General features: G+C 38.8%; 1 protein-coding gene across 4 annotated transcripts in view; it reads right to left on the bottom strand.

Moving 5' to 3' along the window:
* Positions 1–14640, bottom strand: part of CLNK (cytokine dependent hematopoietic cell linker) — a 57187-nt gene extending 42547 nt beyond the window's left edge. For all 4 annotated transcript variants that reach the window (XM_042053046.1, XM_042053047.1, XM_042053044.1 and 1 more), the window contains exons 1-2: positions 14509–14640; positions 9935–9983 (exon numbers count right to left, since the gene is read on the bottom strand). In XM_042053046.1, coding sequence (XP_041908980.1) covers positions 9935–9969 — 35 coding nt within the window. In that variant the 5' untranslated portion in view covers positions 9970–9983; positions 14509–14640. The remainder of the gene's footprint in view (positions 1–9934; positions 9984–14508) is intronic.
* Positions 14641–16812: the final 2172 nt, after the last annotated feature.

The following is a 16812-nucleotide window of genomic DNA, read 5'->3' as shown; positions in this document are numbered from 1 at the left end:
TTTTGCTGTAGTGACATCATACTCAGAGGTTCTTCACTCTCTATATAGTGCTCTCATACTTTCAGCTAACCCATTGGCACAGTATCAGTGCAAGCTCTGTTGCTTGTCCCTGAGGGTGTTCAAAATGCTACCAGCTGATTTACTTTCAAGGCCAGGATCAGTGGTGCTGTACTCAGCCAGCTTCACTGTGATGGTGTGCCCAGTGGGGTGACTTCAGAAAAGTCCTGTGAAAGACTGGAAAATTTTCCATCTAGTTCAACAGATCACTGGAATTGCTAAAGCCAATACTTTGGTCTCAGCTTCAAACATAATATTAGTAATATCTAACAATCGATAATGTTAATTACAACCAAAACCTCTTTGGAAGTGGGATCCATTTTCAGTATTTGCCCATGCTGAATTGACCACTGACACATGCACAAAACCCCATCTATTTTTCTGAAGGAAGCCCTTTGTCCTTGCTTTAGGTTGGTCTGCAACGTATTCCTGTTCATGCCCAGAAGTAAAAAACTCAAGAAATCCATCTTCATTTTTTTTTGGCCATTGCTGTGCTTTAACCCATCAGTCAGCAAAGCTCTTATTCACAGCTCTTATCCTAGCCTATACTGATCCAGAAATAAACTGTGCCTTTTACTGTATTTATTTATTCACTGAGTGGAACTTAGCCTTAACTGTACTTGAGTGAAACGTTTCATAGACCAAACCACCATGCTGCTGTTGTTAGCCCACATCCTAATTCTGTGGGGTACATCTGACACCGTTTAAAGCTATCTCATAAATCTATGCCTTTAGCCTCAACCCCAATTCTGAACCTTAAAGATAGGTCAGTGGCTCATCATCTACTGCTAGGACCCTGAGAGCACTAATAGTCCTTAAAGGCTCTGACCACCAACCCCCTGGGGCCTCTGGCCCAGCCCAATGCCCTGGCCCAGGATCCCCATTTCAGTCCAACGGGGCTGTCAGACCCTACCCAATGAATTCACAGAAGTTACAGACTCCAGATCAGCCACAGGCATGTGCATGTCTGTCCATGGACCCTGTTGATCGATACCCCAATCCACAAAGGACTTCCCAGCATGATTTTGATCCTGCCCAGCAACCGTGGTGCTGTGTCCGACCCTTACTACCCCCACTAGGTAAGGCCAGAACCCTGACCAGCAAACTGACTTCCCAGGTTAGCCTTGCCCCTGCCTCACTGCCATGAGTTTGTCTGATCTGAACCCTGTGCTGAATCTTGCTACCAGTGCCTGGCAAAGCCCTTGCTCTGATAGTCCTATCAATTCCCTTGACTTCTGGCTCTGCATCCCTTGGGACAGTTTTTATCTGAGCTCTACCAGTCCGATCAAATCCACCATCATATTAAATTCACTTCATGCTCATTTAATTCCCTGACCTCTGCTCCAGATACTACTGTGTCTCAACAAACCATAAACATATATAAAGTCACCTTTGGTAATGTGCATTTGCTGTCCCTATGGGTCTCACTGTCATTCATCAACCCAACCACCTTCTCACTGCTTACTCTCTGACAGCTTTACACTAACTCTGATTCTAGTACTAATTATAATACAGCCTCAAACCAACAGAGGTTCTTTGTCCGTAGCAGCAGCAGCATTCATGTAACCTCAAATGCCTTTCAGAGCCCTGTTATAAACGAGCTCTGGTTACTTTAGTTTCAAACTCCAGTCCCAGATCTGACTGTGTCCCAAATTTAAACAGTACTCCATAACACCATCCCCACCCCACACTGAAATCAACAACTGGATTCACCCATCTCTTGACTGTTTTCAACTCAGCCTCCAGTTCTTTCCACACAGCTACAGTGGCCTGGCTGCTTGGCTGTACTTGAGACATTTGGCCAGACTACTGATAAAGGGAAGGGGTAAAGTTCACCTTGCCCAGCTTATTGGATTCCTTTGACTTATTAGCTCCTTGTGACCCATTTAATGTTTTTAATAATTTGTCCTGAAAATTTGATCTTTAAAAATAGAATTTGAATGATATTGCATATAATAACAGAAGCAGAAAAAAAAAATCAGGAAATTCCAATTCTGTGCCAAAAACTTAAGGATTGATGCCTGCTAAAACTCTGCTTTGCCAGCCATGGTTCTTGTCTTGTGTTCCCAGAAGCCAGAGATGGCATATGCACCTTAAAAACTTTTAAGTGCTTGTGTGTGAATTAAAAGGTGCAATTCTAAGAACACAGTTTTTGAAATATAAATGTTTAGCATGTAAAGAAAAGCAGATGGGAAGGAAATTGTGAGTGTGTTCAGATCAAAACCACAGGAGCATCAGATGCTCTACCAGTTGCTGGAACGTTGACCTTAATAAAGCTATGACAACTCACACAAGCTGAGCTCTGCACCACAGGGCAGGGAAAGTCATAATGGTCTTGAACTGCATGTTTTCCACTTCTCCCTAATGCAGGCTACAGATATGTCAGATGTACATAAATTGCTCAGAATGAAGAATTAGAATGAAAAAGAATATTGCATTGGGGAGAAAAAAGGACAATAAGAATTACAAGCGTGTCTTGGATCTGATACAGTAAAATAAAACTAATATTTAGTACAAATGTATTATAATTTCTGCCTACTCCCCCTGTGCTTTTTTCTCACACCTAAGAGCCTTTCCACCTTTTGTGTTTCCCACAGGCATTACTTTAAAACTTTCACCATAAACTGGAAAATCCAACATATTTTGATAATAACAGATGGTTATGAAGTGAATATGGAGCTGTATGTCACTCCTGGGGCTTTATGGCTATTTAGAAGCCACTTGAATTATATGCTCATGGTTAATAACATCAGCAGAGCCACTCCAGTTAATTACAGCATTATAGTTACTCCATGGTTCTCTATTATACTTTAAGTTGCAGTAAGAAAAGGGCAACGATATAATCCCTCCAAAGACATTGTACTGTCCTTGTTAAAAAGACTGAAAAAGCTTCATAGCTGCAGACAAAATGTAAACCCCAGTATGGAACAAGAGATACTCTTTAATGTCTCTTGCACAGAGCAGCTGAATTGACAGTAATTCCAGCCTGGCCAGATAGCAAACATTGTACTGCTTCTCATCGTGGGCTAATAAAATGCAATGTTGCTTCTTTCCTAGAGAAGGGAGGGAGGAAATAGGAGGTGTAATGAGTATGCAGAAAGGACTCTCAGGAAGCTTCGAGCTGTCTCCAGTTTAATTTAGCTTTTACTCCTGATTTCATCTCATTCTCTACATTTTTGTCTTTTTTCATTTCATTTTGAAGGAGAGGAAGCATATAAACAAAGCCAAATACACTAGAATGCCTTGTTTATCAAATAATTCAGTCAAAGAGAAAAAAGCTATTTCACTGAGAAAATCTTAAGGATTTTTTAAAGAGACCTTTTTGTCAGCAAGGCTGTAAATTATTGACTTAGATTTTTCATTAAAAGGGCAAACTCTTCAAAGTAGGCTTCATTTCAGATGAAATAAACCCCATGACTAAAAATGGAATTGATAGCCCCCAAAAAGCCTGTTCTTAAGATACTTTTCCAGTCCTGTTGGCTCAATACACCCTGTAGACAATGGACCAGCAGGGGTTTTCCTATTGTGTCCCTTGCCCACCTCTAAATCCTATCTTTAGATTCCAAACTCAGGAGATGGAGAATGGCAGAACCACATTATCTGTGGATCAGGGATAAGATGGGGGGGGGTCTGTGGATTAATCTAGGAAATACTATTTACATGTATATCAGTGGGATTTTTTTTTAAGCAGTATTATGAAATCTGTGCTTTACCCCAGGGTAAACCAAGCTTCCCCTGGATACAGCATCTCTGTGATGAGGAGCTTGTTCTTACCTGCCTTGCCACACTTACAGAGTGGCAAAAGCTGCAGTCTCACTCTTGCCTCTCCCTTCACATGCCAAGCTGTGTGCTTGAAGTGATTTAGTTATTTCAGGAAAAAGTATAGGAAATAATGCCATCTTTCCAAGTAGTAGCACTGGCCTTTTTGTAGCTTCAACCTTGTACTTGGCTAGGTTATGGAGTCATTCCTCAGTATACTGTATAAATATTTCAGAGGCCTTTATTGATAATAGGAAAGTTCTACCTCAACATGCTAATAAAGGCAATTCTTACTTTCAGCACCTTACCAAACTACAGGAGGTATATGTCTGATCCTTTGGAAAGGAAAACCTGTGAAAAATGCAAATAATTCACAAATTCTAAAATGTCTCCTTCATCTAAATAATATTTTCGAGTGTAGCTGTATTTAAAATTGCAAATTAGTGTTATAGATGACTTCCAATTTATTAAAATGTATACATTAATAAAACTGATGATGAAAAACTCTGGATCATAAAATCTAGCATATGTTGAAGCTGGCATCTTAATTCTAGCTCTAGTACCAGCTGTGGAATCTATGCCTTTGAAGTACTCACAGCTGGGGCTGAAGCTCCTCTCTGCAGACAAAGAAACATACTGTCTTAAAACGCTGCCTTTAAATTTGCTGTAGCTTAGTTGGAACTTGAAGAGTTGTTTCTCAATGCAGAGAGATATCTCTGTATCTATTTTACAGGCAGGTGACACCACATCTTCAGTCTCAGATGTAGTTAAAACCCACTCTCATAGCAGAAGTAAGCCACCAGCATTAAAACACAGGTTGAAATTCAGTTTATAGCTATGTTACACTTAGGCTCAAAGACCCTGGCTTAAATCTGAGCTCCTTTCCCATGCAAAATGTCATTTAATCAATTGCAATATTTCTAATGTACCTATAGCCCTCCTATTTGAATACCTATGCCTGCAGCTCAGCAGGATTTTTTCCAGAACAAGCAGAAAATAAGATCTCTGGGTTCAAGCTCCTTGGTTTAGCACAGCAGGGCGTTCTCTGCTGAGCTGCCCCTACCTGTGAGCACTTCAAAGGAGCAGTCACAGCAGGGCCTGTGGCTGAAACCAAAAGCAGTGGTTTGATATAGCATGGGAGATTTCACCAGTCCTCAGCCTCGAGGGCAACTTGTTCATTTAAAAAAATGTATTTTAAAGTGATATATTGCATGGCTGTTATTAGACCTTGAAGAGAGCAATTGCAGCTGCGTGTTCCTTCCCTCTGGTCAGCTTTGTGAGAAAATGAAATGAAAAAACAGAAAGGAGGATGAGTGCACTGTGCCAGAAACTCTGTTAAACCCATTTCTGCACTGCACTCCAAGAGCAAGAGTCTGTGCAAGGGTGAACCACAAAGGTTGTTTGTGCTCTTTGGTGTTATTTTGTGATGGACAGAGAGAGTTCCATTTGAGATATTATTTTCATTTGTGGTCTTAGTTAAAAATATCAGGAACAATGGGTTATGGCTTTGCTTTTTGTACCAGATGACTGACTGCAGCAAGGTTTTGAGAGATTTTGGGAATATCTTTTGCTTGAGCATGAAAGAGAATGTTGACTGTAACATAATTTAAGCCCATGGATTTAAAGCTGTTATTTGAATAGATTTTCATGTTAGGGGAATAAATGGCTTTATTTTTCTTATGATAGGAGAGAAAATATGTGCATATCTTATTTTGTATTATTTTACTATAACTGTGATATGATAAATGCTAAGCGACTTTGTACACATGGGATTTTCCCACAAAAGTTATACACAGGTCCACAGGCATCTGTTTTGCTGCCAGCTGAAGGAACTACAGTATTTCATTCACTGATTAATGAATTTCTGTATTTACAGAATGGGTGTCATGGTCTAAATTAACACATGGCCATTCTTTTGGATTTTATTAAGCATTCAAAATTATAGACCCACACTGGGTGAGTCCTGCCACTGATCAATCATGGAATCATAGAATAGCCTATGATGGAAGTGACCCACGAAGATCACAGTTTAAAAAACAAGCGTAAGCTTGGATGGAGAGCTGTCTATCTATGTATTTGACACCTATAAAAGCTATAACAAAGTATATATAAACCTGTCAGGACCTCAGAAATGGTTCTTAATTTTCTAATTAGTGTTTGCCCCTTCTTGTTTGTAGGTCCAGGACCCCATGAAAGTGTAACTTCCTTGAAAATGAAGTGTGTTTTTGTGATATCTCAGAAAATGGGTGTTAGTGAAGTCTTCTCATTTAGTTAAACCTGAGCACTCCCTTCTGAAGAAGAAAAAAAATCTGCAAGTGCAGCATAGGTACCAGTTTTCAGACAGAATGACTTGATATTGGATATTATACACAAAATTTTTCTTTTGCTGGAAAGAGCTGCCTGGCATTACCTGCCAGAACACAATTTTGTACTAGATTATTCTGTCAGTGCTCCTACACACACACAAATTCGACTTCATGCATAAAACCTGACTCCATGTCTTAATTTGGTTACTAGAGGGACTTCAGTCAAGGTGAATCTGCTAGAGCTAGTTTTGAACTGAGAACCTTTCCTGCTCATGGAGGTAAATCCTCCAAGGTTGCTTTCATCAAGCAGTGAGCTGCTGTTGGTATGTTACTCTCAATAGTAGGCTGGCTACTTTAAGCTGAGTTAGCTGTTTCTTTATAGGTCATGGTAGCTGTAGGATGTTTCTGCAGTGAAATTTTCTTAGTGTCTGGGGTGCCTAAAAATAATCACAAGAGAAAATGAAGTAGAAGCTGAGCTTTTCTACAGAAAAAAAAATGTTTTCACAGATCCTTATAATTCCCATTGGGATGGTAGGCAGAAGCTGCAGGTCCCCTGCTCTCTGTGGAAATGTGAGGGGATCCTGACTGATGGATCCAAGTCTGAACAAAAGAGTGCCATACCTTGAAGGAATCTCACTAACCTCACCCTCTCCCCGAACTGTGACCTCTTGCTGCTGCCAAAAATAACATTTTCCAGAGTGTGGCTTCTGTTGTATCCTCTGTGACATGCAAAACCTGAGGGTTCTGCAAACTTTCAAACAGGAGATTACATGGCCTTCTTTATGTTCCCTGAATTTGAGTTCTTCTCTGAAGCCGACATATGAAAAAAGTGAAATGTGGTTGTGCCCCTGGACGAAAACCACAAATTAGCAAAATTCAATACTTGAAGGAAAATTACTGTTCCCTGAACTGCACAGTCCCTGCGCCAATCACAGGGTGCATTGCTCCACCCAGCCCCACTCTGGGAATGTAAGGGACATTAAAGTAAGTACATGATGTGATAACATCCCTTCTAATGTGATGTTAGAAGAAAGGGAAAAGAATAGGAAAAAGGCATAATAGAATGTGCATATACATGCATGATTCATCCTCATAGACAAGATGAATATGAGTTAGACACGTGGGCAATAAAGAGCACTGAAAACTGGCTGAATGTCCAGGTCTGAAGGGTTGTGATCAGTGGCACAAACTCCAGCTGGAGGCCAGTCAGTAGTGGTGTACCGCAGGGGTTGATACTGGGGCCAATAGTGTTTCATATCTTAGTCAGTGACCCATGTGACAGTGCAGCCTCAGCGAGATTTCAGGAGGTGGAAAACTTGGAGGAGTGGTTGATACAGCAGTCAGTTGTACTGTCATTCAGAGGGACCTCAACAGGGCGGAGAAATGGGCAGAGAGGGAACTCACAAAGCTCAAGAAATGGAAATGCAGACTCCTGCATATGGGAAGAAACAACTCCATTCACCAATCTTTGCTGAGTCTGGAAACCAGCTTGGCAGAGAAGGATCCAGGGGTCCTGGTGGACACCAAGCTGAGCATGAGGCAGCAAAGAAGGCCAGATGCATCCTCAGTATTGCCAGCAAGGCTGAGGATGGTGACTCTGCACCAGTGAAGCCCCGTCCTGAGTATGGAACTTGGGGCTAACCAGCAAAAGAAAGAGATGGACTTGCTGGAGTGAGTCCAGTAAAGGGCCAGAGTATCTTTCATGCCGAGAGAGCCTGGGAGACCTGGTACTGTTCCCTCTGGAAAAGGGAAGGCTTGAGGGGGATTTTATCAATGTATCAATTTTATCAATACAAAAATACAGTAAATTCTGTTTAAATGCAAGAAAAAACTTCCTTGCTCTGGCAAGTGCACACTGGCACAGTTTTCTCATAGTCTCTATCCATGAGGATATTCAGAATTCAACGGGACACAACCCTGGACAACCTGTTCTAGATGATCCTGCTTGAGCAGGGAGACTGGATGAGGTAACCTTCAGAGATACTTTCCAACCTCGACCATTCCATGATTTGTTCACTTACATATTGCATCAAATTAAAGCTTTCCAACTGTCAAAAATACATTCTCATATTAGTAATCAGAGGATCTGTTAAAGGAATTAAATTGTGTTTAAAGGAAGGCCCTGTGTGGTGGCTCCCATCATTTGGGAGCACTGAAGGAAACATGGAAAAACCTATGGGGAAGAGGCAATGTGGAAAGACAGTCAAAGGGAGAAATATAAAGGAGAAAGAAGGTAAAGCTTTAAAGTCTGACACACAAGGATCTAAAACAAAAGACTGATTTGGGGAGTTATTTCCCTTTGTCAATTTTAGTAATTGCTCTCAATTACCTAAGACATGTTTTGAAATAAAACACACATTCCTGGCAGCATATGAATTGCTCTGTTCCTTATAACTGAATTGGTTTGCAGCAAAGGGAATATATTTCAATGCTGAATATTTCCTTTCTGTGTGTGCTGTTGAATCCTGATGCAACACATACACTCCCAGGCAGCTGGTATGAGTCAATGTGCTTTAGATGTTTGCTACAGAGAAGAGGGTGGGGATGGCTAAGAGCAGCAAATGGACAGTAATTTTGTGATGCTACACAGAAGCAAAGCCACCCTAAAATGAAGAAAAAGGGATTACATCGATGGTACAATGTTGCAACAGCAGTGTAAGTGGTGTGAGGTAACCTGAGCAGAAGTTCAGGTACTCATTATGGGTAAAAGGTAAGATGCCTCATAGTAAAAGAAAGATGGGTCACCTTGTTAGACAATCAGGTTTCCTTTGGGGAAAATATCTCAACAGAAAACACAGAAGCCCCTTTCAGTCTTTGCCTTTCAGTTCTGTCTTAATATTTTTTCAAGAAGCAGACATAAATTTGGAGAAGTATGCAAGAGAAGATAAACACATGAAGAAAGTGAAAAGTTACTGAATCCATCTCCCACATGAGTTGTTCAGTTTGAATGCTTACACAAGAGAAGTATTTTTAGGGATAATGTGACACAATAATAATTTTAAATTCCATCTATTACCCATGGAAAAAATCCATTGGCTCCAGATTATTTAAAACATATTCTCAGAGCTATCCACTAATATATGACTCTGGCACTGCTTTGAAAAACTTTGTGTTCAAAGGCCCCAGCTGTAAAAAACCACAGGAGGCAGTGTTTCACAGTGAAGGACATCTGAGTGGGATTTGGAAAGCTTGCATTCCTTGCCAGGATGTGCTACTGAATCCCTATATGACCTTGGGTTTGGCCATGCATTCAACGTATTTTAACTGGCATTCAAAATCAAGCCTCAGCTTTGTTGCCCTTGTAGTTCCTACAAGCTGACTCTAGAGCGCTACATCTGTTTTTCCCAGGTTTTGGAAGATCTTTAGTTGCTCATGTGTAATTTTTTTGTGACTTCATTTGCTCCCACAGAACCCCTCAGCACTGGCATGATTTGCATGGGGCTGATGGCTCTTTAGCCTTCTTTAAAAACCTGAAATGCCCTCTTAGAAAGTCAGATCAGGTTAATGTACTTGGTATTTAGAGGTTTATACTTGGTTTGTATAGAGGCAAGTGTAGTGGAATTAAAGTCACCCTTCAGAAATCATCCTTGAGGGGTGATTTGAGAACTAGGAGATAAAGTAGGACATGGCAGTTTCAGGAAGGACAAAAGTAGAAGGCAGTAACAGATTAGAAGATGTGGAAAGACTGTGAGCCTGCCATTTAACCTTTTAGCATGAGTGAAGAATAAAATGAACATTAATAATTGGATGCACATACAACTAAGTATTGAGTACCAAAGGGAGGCTGGCAAACATTCAGGTACAGTACTTACTCCTTGCTCATGATTCCTGAGTCAGGGAAATGCATATCTTCAAAAGAGTCTGTGATGAAAAAATAAGTATACTGTTTATTTAGAGACTTAAATCTAGATGTATTAATTTTCAGTACTTTTTTGTCTTTTTTTTTTCTTCAGAATAATTTTTGCTAAACGAGAAAAGAGCTTATCTTGAATTATCCTCTATTCTAAGGAGAAAAGTGCTTCAGTTTTGGCAGGTGTTAATCTGTTTGAAGATGTGACAATTACTATGAGCAGCATCAGAAAGTGTTTAGCAGGATCATGTTTTTAAAAGTGGCCTTAATGATATCTCCATTTATACATGGACAAATTTCCATTTATTGTACAAATTGTTCTACCATTACCATCTGTGCAATCAGTAATGGAATTTGTACATACAGATCTGTGTTTATATGAGAATTTAGGAAATGAAATTTAAATTTTAAAAGCCAAACATGAATTCGAAAAGTATCTCTGAAAAACAAATCTAAACGTTATGAGTCTGTGAAACTCCTTGGTCACAAAAGAGGGAATTAAAATATGCACATACACACACACACACACACACTCAGACAAATAAAGTTTTTAAAAGTTTGGTTTTACCATTGTGCTGAAGAAATCTAGAATTCTAAAACCTGTTTCAGAGTTGTCAGGTCTTGTATTGCCAAGACTTTTAAGCTGATGACTCAATCAATTTTCCAATTGTCTGTTTTTCTCTGCCTAATATTTCCTAATATCAGTAGTCACGTAATTTAGACATAAAAATGGAATTTATAACTTTTCCATTTACTCTGTCTCTATCACTGTCCACTGCCATTACTTTCTCTTAGCTTAATAACTGCAGTGAGAGTAAAAAACAGTCTTATTGTCTGCTCTTCTAATGTGCAGCAACTTGTCAAAGGGCAGGGACTTGCAACTGCATGTTGCAAACCAGCTGTTTCTGAGCTTTCTCTTATCCTCACTCTATTTTACATTTTCTTTTAAATTTCTTTTACAATTTCTTTTAAAATTGGCCATAAATTCACAGATAAAAATTATTAAGCTTTCTATATACCCATGAGTGTGCACATTCAGTTTAGTTTAAAATACTTTGACCTGGATTTAGCTATTGCTGAATGGTATTGGTAGTGAACCAAACTGGTTTATTTTTCTACAGTTGATTTTCTCCTGCTGCTATTCTGTACAGATTGTATTTACTCTGTGTTTGTGGTATTCTTGGTAGATTTCTAGAGCAGGTTGCTCTTTCTCTGAAATCACAATAATGGGTTTGTGATAGTGGACATTGCCAGTGATGGCTTGTGAATTACAGTAAGCAGTATTGGTAGAAGCAGATGGACATCTGAGAAAAAGAGTTCCTTAACTACTTTTTAAAATTAAGAGATGGTTAAAATTTTGGAAGATGTGCAAGAAACAGCATTTTCTCTAAACGGCTTCTTTTTAAAAAGTCACCAAAGAGTGCTGACTTCTCTTATCACATACTACAAGAATAAAAGCCATTTTTCCTGCCTTAAATATTGAACATTATGCTCCAATCATCTAAAAAGTCCTTAATATTCTGAAGAAAGCTGCCTGAAAATTAGCTATCAAATGTGAAATGCCTTATGACGCAGTTTGGCCAACATTTTCTTCGGGTCTTTGCACTTGTTAAACTTATTTCAAAGTATTCAAAGATGGCATGAGCTAAACTGTAAACTTGTAATAACTCACAGTATTGCAAATGAGTGAGTTGTTATGAATTTAATAATTACATAGTTATGTAATAATCTCTTTTTTGGAAAACTTATAGGCATTTTGATGTAGATTGGATCTTAAAATACAAGGTTTAAGTTAGAGGGGGAAGAAAAGAGAAAACTCACATGAAAAAAAGACCCCTTATTTTTTTAAAGTTTGATTTGAGAACATTAAAAGACTGAAGTTGTTAGTAGTGGGGATGTAAAATGCAGTAGGAAGAAAACTTTGGATACGTTAGCAGATTCAACTGAGAACCCTATTCAGCAGAATCACAGAAATACTTCTTTATTTCTTGTAACTTAGCTGGAAATCACTCAGAGTGCAGAAGTAACACTATGCTGAGTTCCTCATCACAGGTGTTGTGATAACCCACTTTTCTGGCAGTTTACACCTACTGAATTTGGGTGGCTGCCTTTACTGTGGGCATGGGGGCCTTTGGAAATAAAATCCTTGCTAATAAATACAACTAGTAAAATTACCAACCATGTCTGTTATTGATTAAGAAGAGGGTTTGCAATCATTTAGACTAGCAAACTTGGCCCAGATTGTAGGTGTAGATGTTCCATGGAGAAAAGGAGGACTAAAAAAAAAAAAAAAAATCTTTTGCAGACAACAGAAATGCTGGATCTTCATGATGTACTTTGCACTGCCATTCTTCCTCTGCCCATCAAACACAGGAACACAGGAACATGCAGCACATTGTGCAGGAGTCAAGGAGATTGGCTGTTTCTTTTGGCTAAACCGCTGTGGCACAGAGGCCCCTTGCCAAGCAAACTGAAGCAGGGCACATGCTAATCATGCCCCTGTCCTTAAAAGACCATCTTAGTCAAAATAACAAAAAAAATATATTCCAGCCTCCAATAAACTAGGCTCAGAAGGGGTGCTTCTATGCAACTTAAAAAGAAGCAAGAAAAATAAAAGGCCCCAAGCCACCAAGAGTCTGTAAAAAGCGTAACTAAGGGTAATGAGAAAATGAGAATTAGCTTTCATGTGCTGTCTAAAAAAATGACTAGTCAACATATGAAGCACGGTTAAAAATCCAGCCAAGTACCATTTGCCAAGAACAATAAAAAATGATCAAAACCTTTCAATTATTGTTAGTTAAATGAAATTTCAAAGTGAAACTCAGGGAAAAGTGAAGATGTGTAGCTTTGCTTTTGGTTTAGCTCTGTTGCACAAAAGGCAGCAGATTTCCTGGGGCTTTTACTTTCAGAAGAGGGATGTGCAATGCAAACAAATTTCAGGCAGGCCCCTGCAGGAAATTGCATGAGTTTTTTGTCCAAACATCAGACTGGAGAAAATCAGAGGAACCTGCATTATCCTTGGGGTGACCCAGTATTTTAAAATGCTGAGCATTTTAAAATGCTTCATTTTATAACCAAGAAGGTCCCTGTCTGTTCATTTGTACAGTTAGTGCAAGTTTGTTCTATTAACAACTTGCAAGACAGTATGTACTAGTTAGTGCTTTAAGGTTTTTTTGCCATTGTTATTTCACTAAGAAGAAAATATGCAAGTTCTCCAGGACATTTAAATTTTTTTAAAAAAACCCAAACAAACCCCAAATGAACCCCAATCCAACAGGAAATAACCAAAACAAAACCTATATGGAGTTGTTGCAGAAAAAAAAAGACATTTTCTCACAATCAAGTGTGAGTTAACAAACAAGTGGTTTGCTTCTGAAAATGGGACATAAACTTCTAAAATCATTTAGACACCTTTGAAAACTGGATTTGAAAATCCTGCTGACAGCATAGCCAGACTCCTTGTCAAGTACTACAGAAGGAAGAACTGAAGAGTTTGGTTTTCAGTTCTGCAAATAATTAACTCAACCTATAAATAGCTAAAAATGTCTGCCAGGAGCCAGATCTTCATGCAGAGACTGTGGCACTGCAGAGGCATTGTGTAAACTTTTCACTGGTTATCCTCTCTCGTTTGGCCGTCTGTATTCTCACATTAAAGTTTAATGAAATGGGTAGAAGTTGCCATAGACACTACTATACTCCTGGTTCAGAAAATCAGTTGTGAGATTACAGTTAAGGTGTGGGAATTCTTGGGAAGCTTAATTTTTATGCTTCTCAATCTCCTTTTGAAGCTCTTTATAGCACCAGGCCAATTGTATTCGGTACAATAGGGAACAGTGGTAGAATGGAAACAGTCATTTCACCAGCAAGTGAAAAGCAGTTGTCAAAAGGCATTGTCAAAAATTTTTTCAGACTGTCTTTACAGCAACAACCAACAGTTACTTGTAGGAAGAAGTACCTATTTATCTGATTTAAATGAATACAATCTGGTTTCACTAATTTGTTTCTGGCTATAATTAGCATGTTGCTCAATTTATTTAAATGGCACATTAATTCGATTCCCAGTCTTGCCAGAAATGCAACCAGAAACTTCACAGTAACAAAATATATCTCTAATAGGAGCTGCCAAAGCTCGCTGTAAAGACAGTTATTTAGGAAACTATTTGCATGTTTATTAAGTGTAACTTTGTAATGCAGTTCTAATACATAACTTTTACCCAGAAACATAATTAGCAATGCAGAAAAAACATGCAGTGGAATTAGGCAAAAAAAGTACAGTTGCTTTATAGGGGCTCTATAGATTTTCTTGCTAGAGAAGAAAACAGTTAAGGCAGGCACAAGGTTTTGCTCTATGCTACCATCCAAGGCATCAGGCTATTTCTAGGACCCTCATCCCATGAAATTCAAGATTTCAAGACATAGTAGGCATCTGCTGGAGCAAAAACAGACTGAGAAACACAAGTTATCCCCTTGGATAAAACTCTTCAGCAGAAACCTTTTAAAAGCAGAAGAGCATAGGAAGAATCGAGGGCAACTCACAGAGGTCTTCCTTCACGGTGTGTGGGTTTGGAGCTAGCACAATGCCCAGGTGGTTTCCCCTGTAAAGCAAACTTTCAAGCCTTGCTATATGCTCCACAAAAACAAAGCTGTCTGAAGGTCAGAGGCACTGGCAGGTTGAAATAGTGCCAGTGGACAAATATTCTGTGGGGTTTTGGTAAGTTTCCTGTGGATGGCCACAACAGTCCAGGCACCAATCAGCTCTGTGAGACTGGTAGATATTCAGCCTTTCCGCTCTAAGAATATACCTCAAAGTGCAGTAAGACAGACAAGATGCTCTCTCATTCTCGCCTACCTTAACCCATATTCAGCAGCTCTGTCTCTGTGGCAATAGTAATTTCAAATGTTAACACAGAGAAAAATTTTTTGTTTTGATAGGCTGCTGCTTAATTTTAATGGGGAAAAATATATCTCCTGATTTTAAGTTTTCTCATCTTCTAAAGCTTTTCAAAGAGCTTACACATTATTTCAAGGTATGTTTAACTGTTTTCATTATCTGTTTCTCAGAACAAAATCAATAATTTGGGAACAATGTGCTTATTCTTACGCCATGGTTTCAAGGGGTTTCAGTAAATCTTTGTACTCATGTATAGGACTACTGTGGAGAACATGAATGTTTTTCCTTGTATTTTAAGACATGTAAATATGTAAATAGAAAAAAATATATGAGGTTTCTAAAAAATATACTTTAGTAAACATTTTTTTTCTACTATAATAGCATTTTGTAGAAAAAGGCAATGTTGCTGTGGGAGAAAACCGTATATCCTGAAAACATCAGTCCATAGTATACAGGAATGATTTCCCAGAACAAGAGCATTGGCAGCATTTTAGAGAGCCCAGAAACTAGCATGAATGGGGCACTAACAATATAGCCCCAATAAATCTTGTTAATAGAATTTCCAAAACAAATACTTCTGCTGTAAGCTGACCCCCCTTCCACTAGTTTTTCTGCAGGCTTATTGTGTTTCTCAGGAAAAAAAGGGTATTTTATCTGACAATCTGCTTTCCATGAAGGAAATCAGTCAAAAATGGAATAGGTATTTTCAATTCTTGATCAGATCAGCCTATGACCCACAAACCAATTGATACTTTTTCTGTGGTTGGAAAGCACGCTGTATTTTTATTTGGGATTTTTAATGCAAACATTTGAAGCCATAACATTGACAGTACTCTGTGCATAAATAAAATACTATAATTAATATATTGCATGGAACCATGTTACATAATGGCAGATGAACACATTTATGATTACTGTCTGTAAAACTGCAGAGTGCCAGTTTAGCATAAAATGGTCTCAGCATGAGTCCCACTGTTCTCATGAATTGTTGTTTTAGAGAAGGAAGATGCACACTATGGCTTTCTTTGTAGAACACCCCTGAAAATTCAGTTTTCTTTCTTTTATTGCTGTGCTATGGGCAGTCTTTGCCATCTTGCTGAGGAGGAGTAACTTCAGGAATTCTTAGGAAGAGTTTTGAAGCACTGATCATACCAGTATTGTCTATTGCAGGATGGACCTTTGCAGTGTATATTGCAGAAGTGCCACCACAGCAGCTCATCATCTCTGGCTTTCTGTTCAGGTCAGGGTTTCACCTGACTGAAGCAGTAATAATGTGACTTTTGGTTTTGTTCCAGAAGTCTGTTCTTTCTCATGTTTTACAGAACAGAAAGTTCTGGAGCTGTGAGACAGTTTCTGAGGGACAGTGTTTTTGTGCTATGTTTATGACTCTATGACTATGGTATTCTTTTGCTGAGGCTTACTTGCTTTGATAAAAAGTTGTTGATAAGAATAACTTCAGTTTATCTAAATCTACTTGAAAACTCTGTTACTACTGGAACCCAGTAGTAGTTCAGCTGAGGAAAAAGTGGGGGAAAAAATCAGCCATTTTGAAACAGTTTTGAAATTTTTGGAGTTAAACATTTGTTAGACTAAGTTCAGAAAGTTCAAAAAGGTACCATTTATAAAAGAACTCTTTGTTTCCAAGGGAACAAACCTTCCTTAATGATTATTATGGATCATGCAAAATTTTTGCAACAAATATGTGTCTTTTTTATGGCTGAACAATAAGGTACTGCTGTGGAGTGACCAGTCTCACAATTTCTTTTGGTAACCATCATTCCAGCAACAGACATTGATAAAAGCTAAAACCCATAAGGACTGACATCCTGTTTCGATGAGGGGAATTTGACAAACCTTACTTCCCTAGAAAATTTCTCAGCGTCTCAAAATGGTTAGATTTAAATTCCCTCAAACTCTCTTTTCTTCAGAAAAAGTTGTTTTATCTTTAT

This window comes from Corvus kubaryi, unplaced genomic scaffold, assembly GCF_017639235.1.
Source record: "Corvus kubaryi isolate FWS band 111438036 unplaced genomic scaffold, C.kubaryi_AGA036_p1.0 split1-131, whole genome shotgun sequence".
Lineage (NCBI taxonomy): Eukaryota > Metazoa > Chordata > Aves > Passeriformes > Corvidae > Corvus > Corvus kubaryi.
The sequence above is the reverse complement of the archived record's forward strand: the minus strand, read 5'-3'. Positions and strand labels throughout refer to the sequence as shown.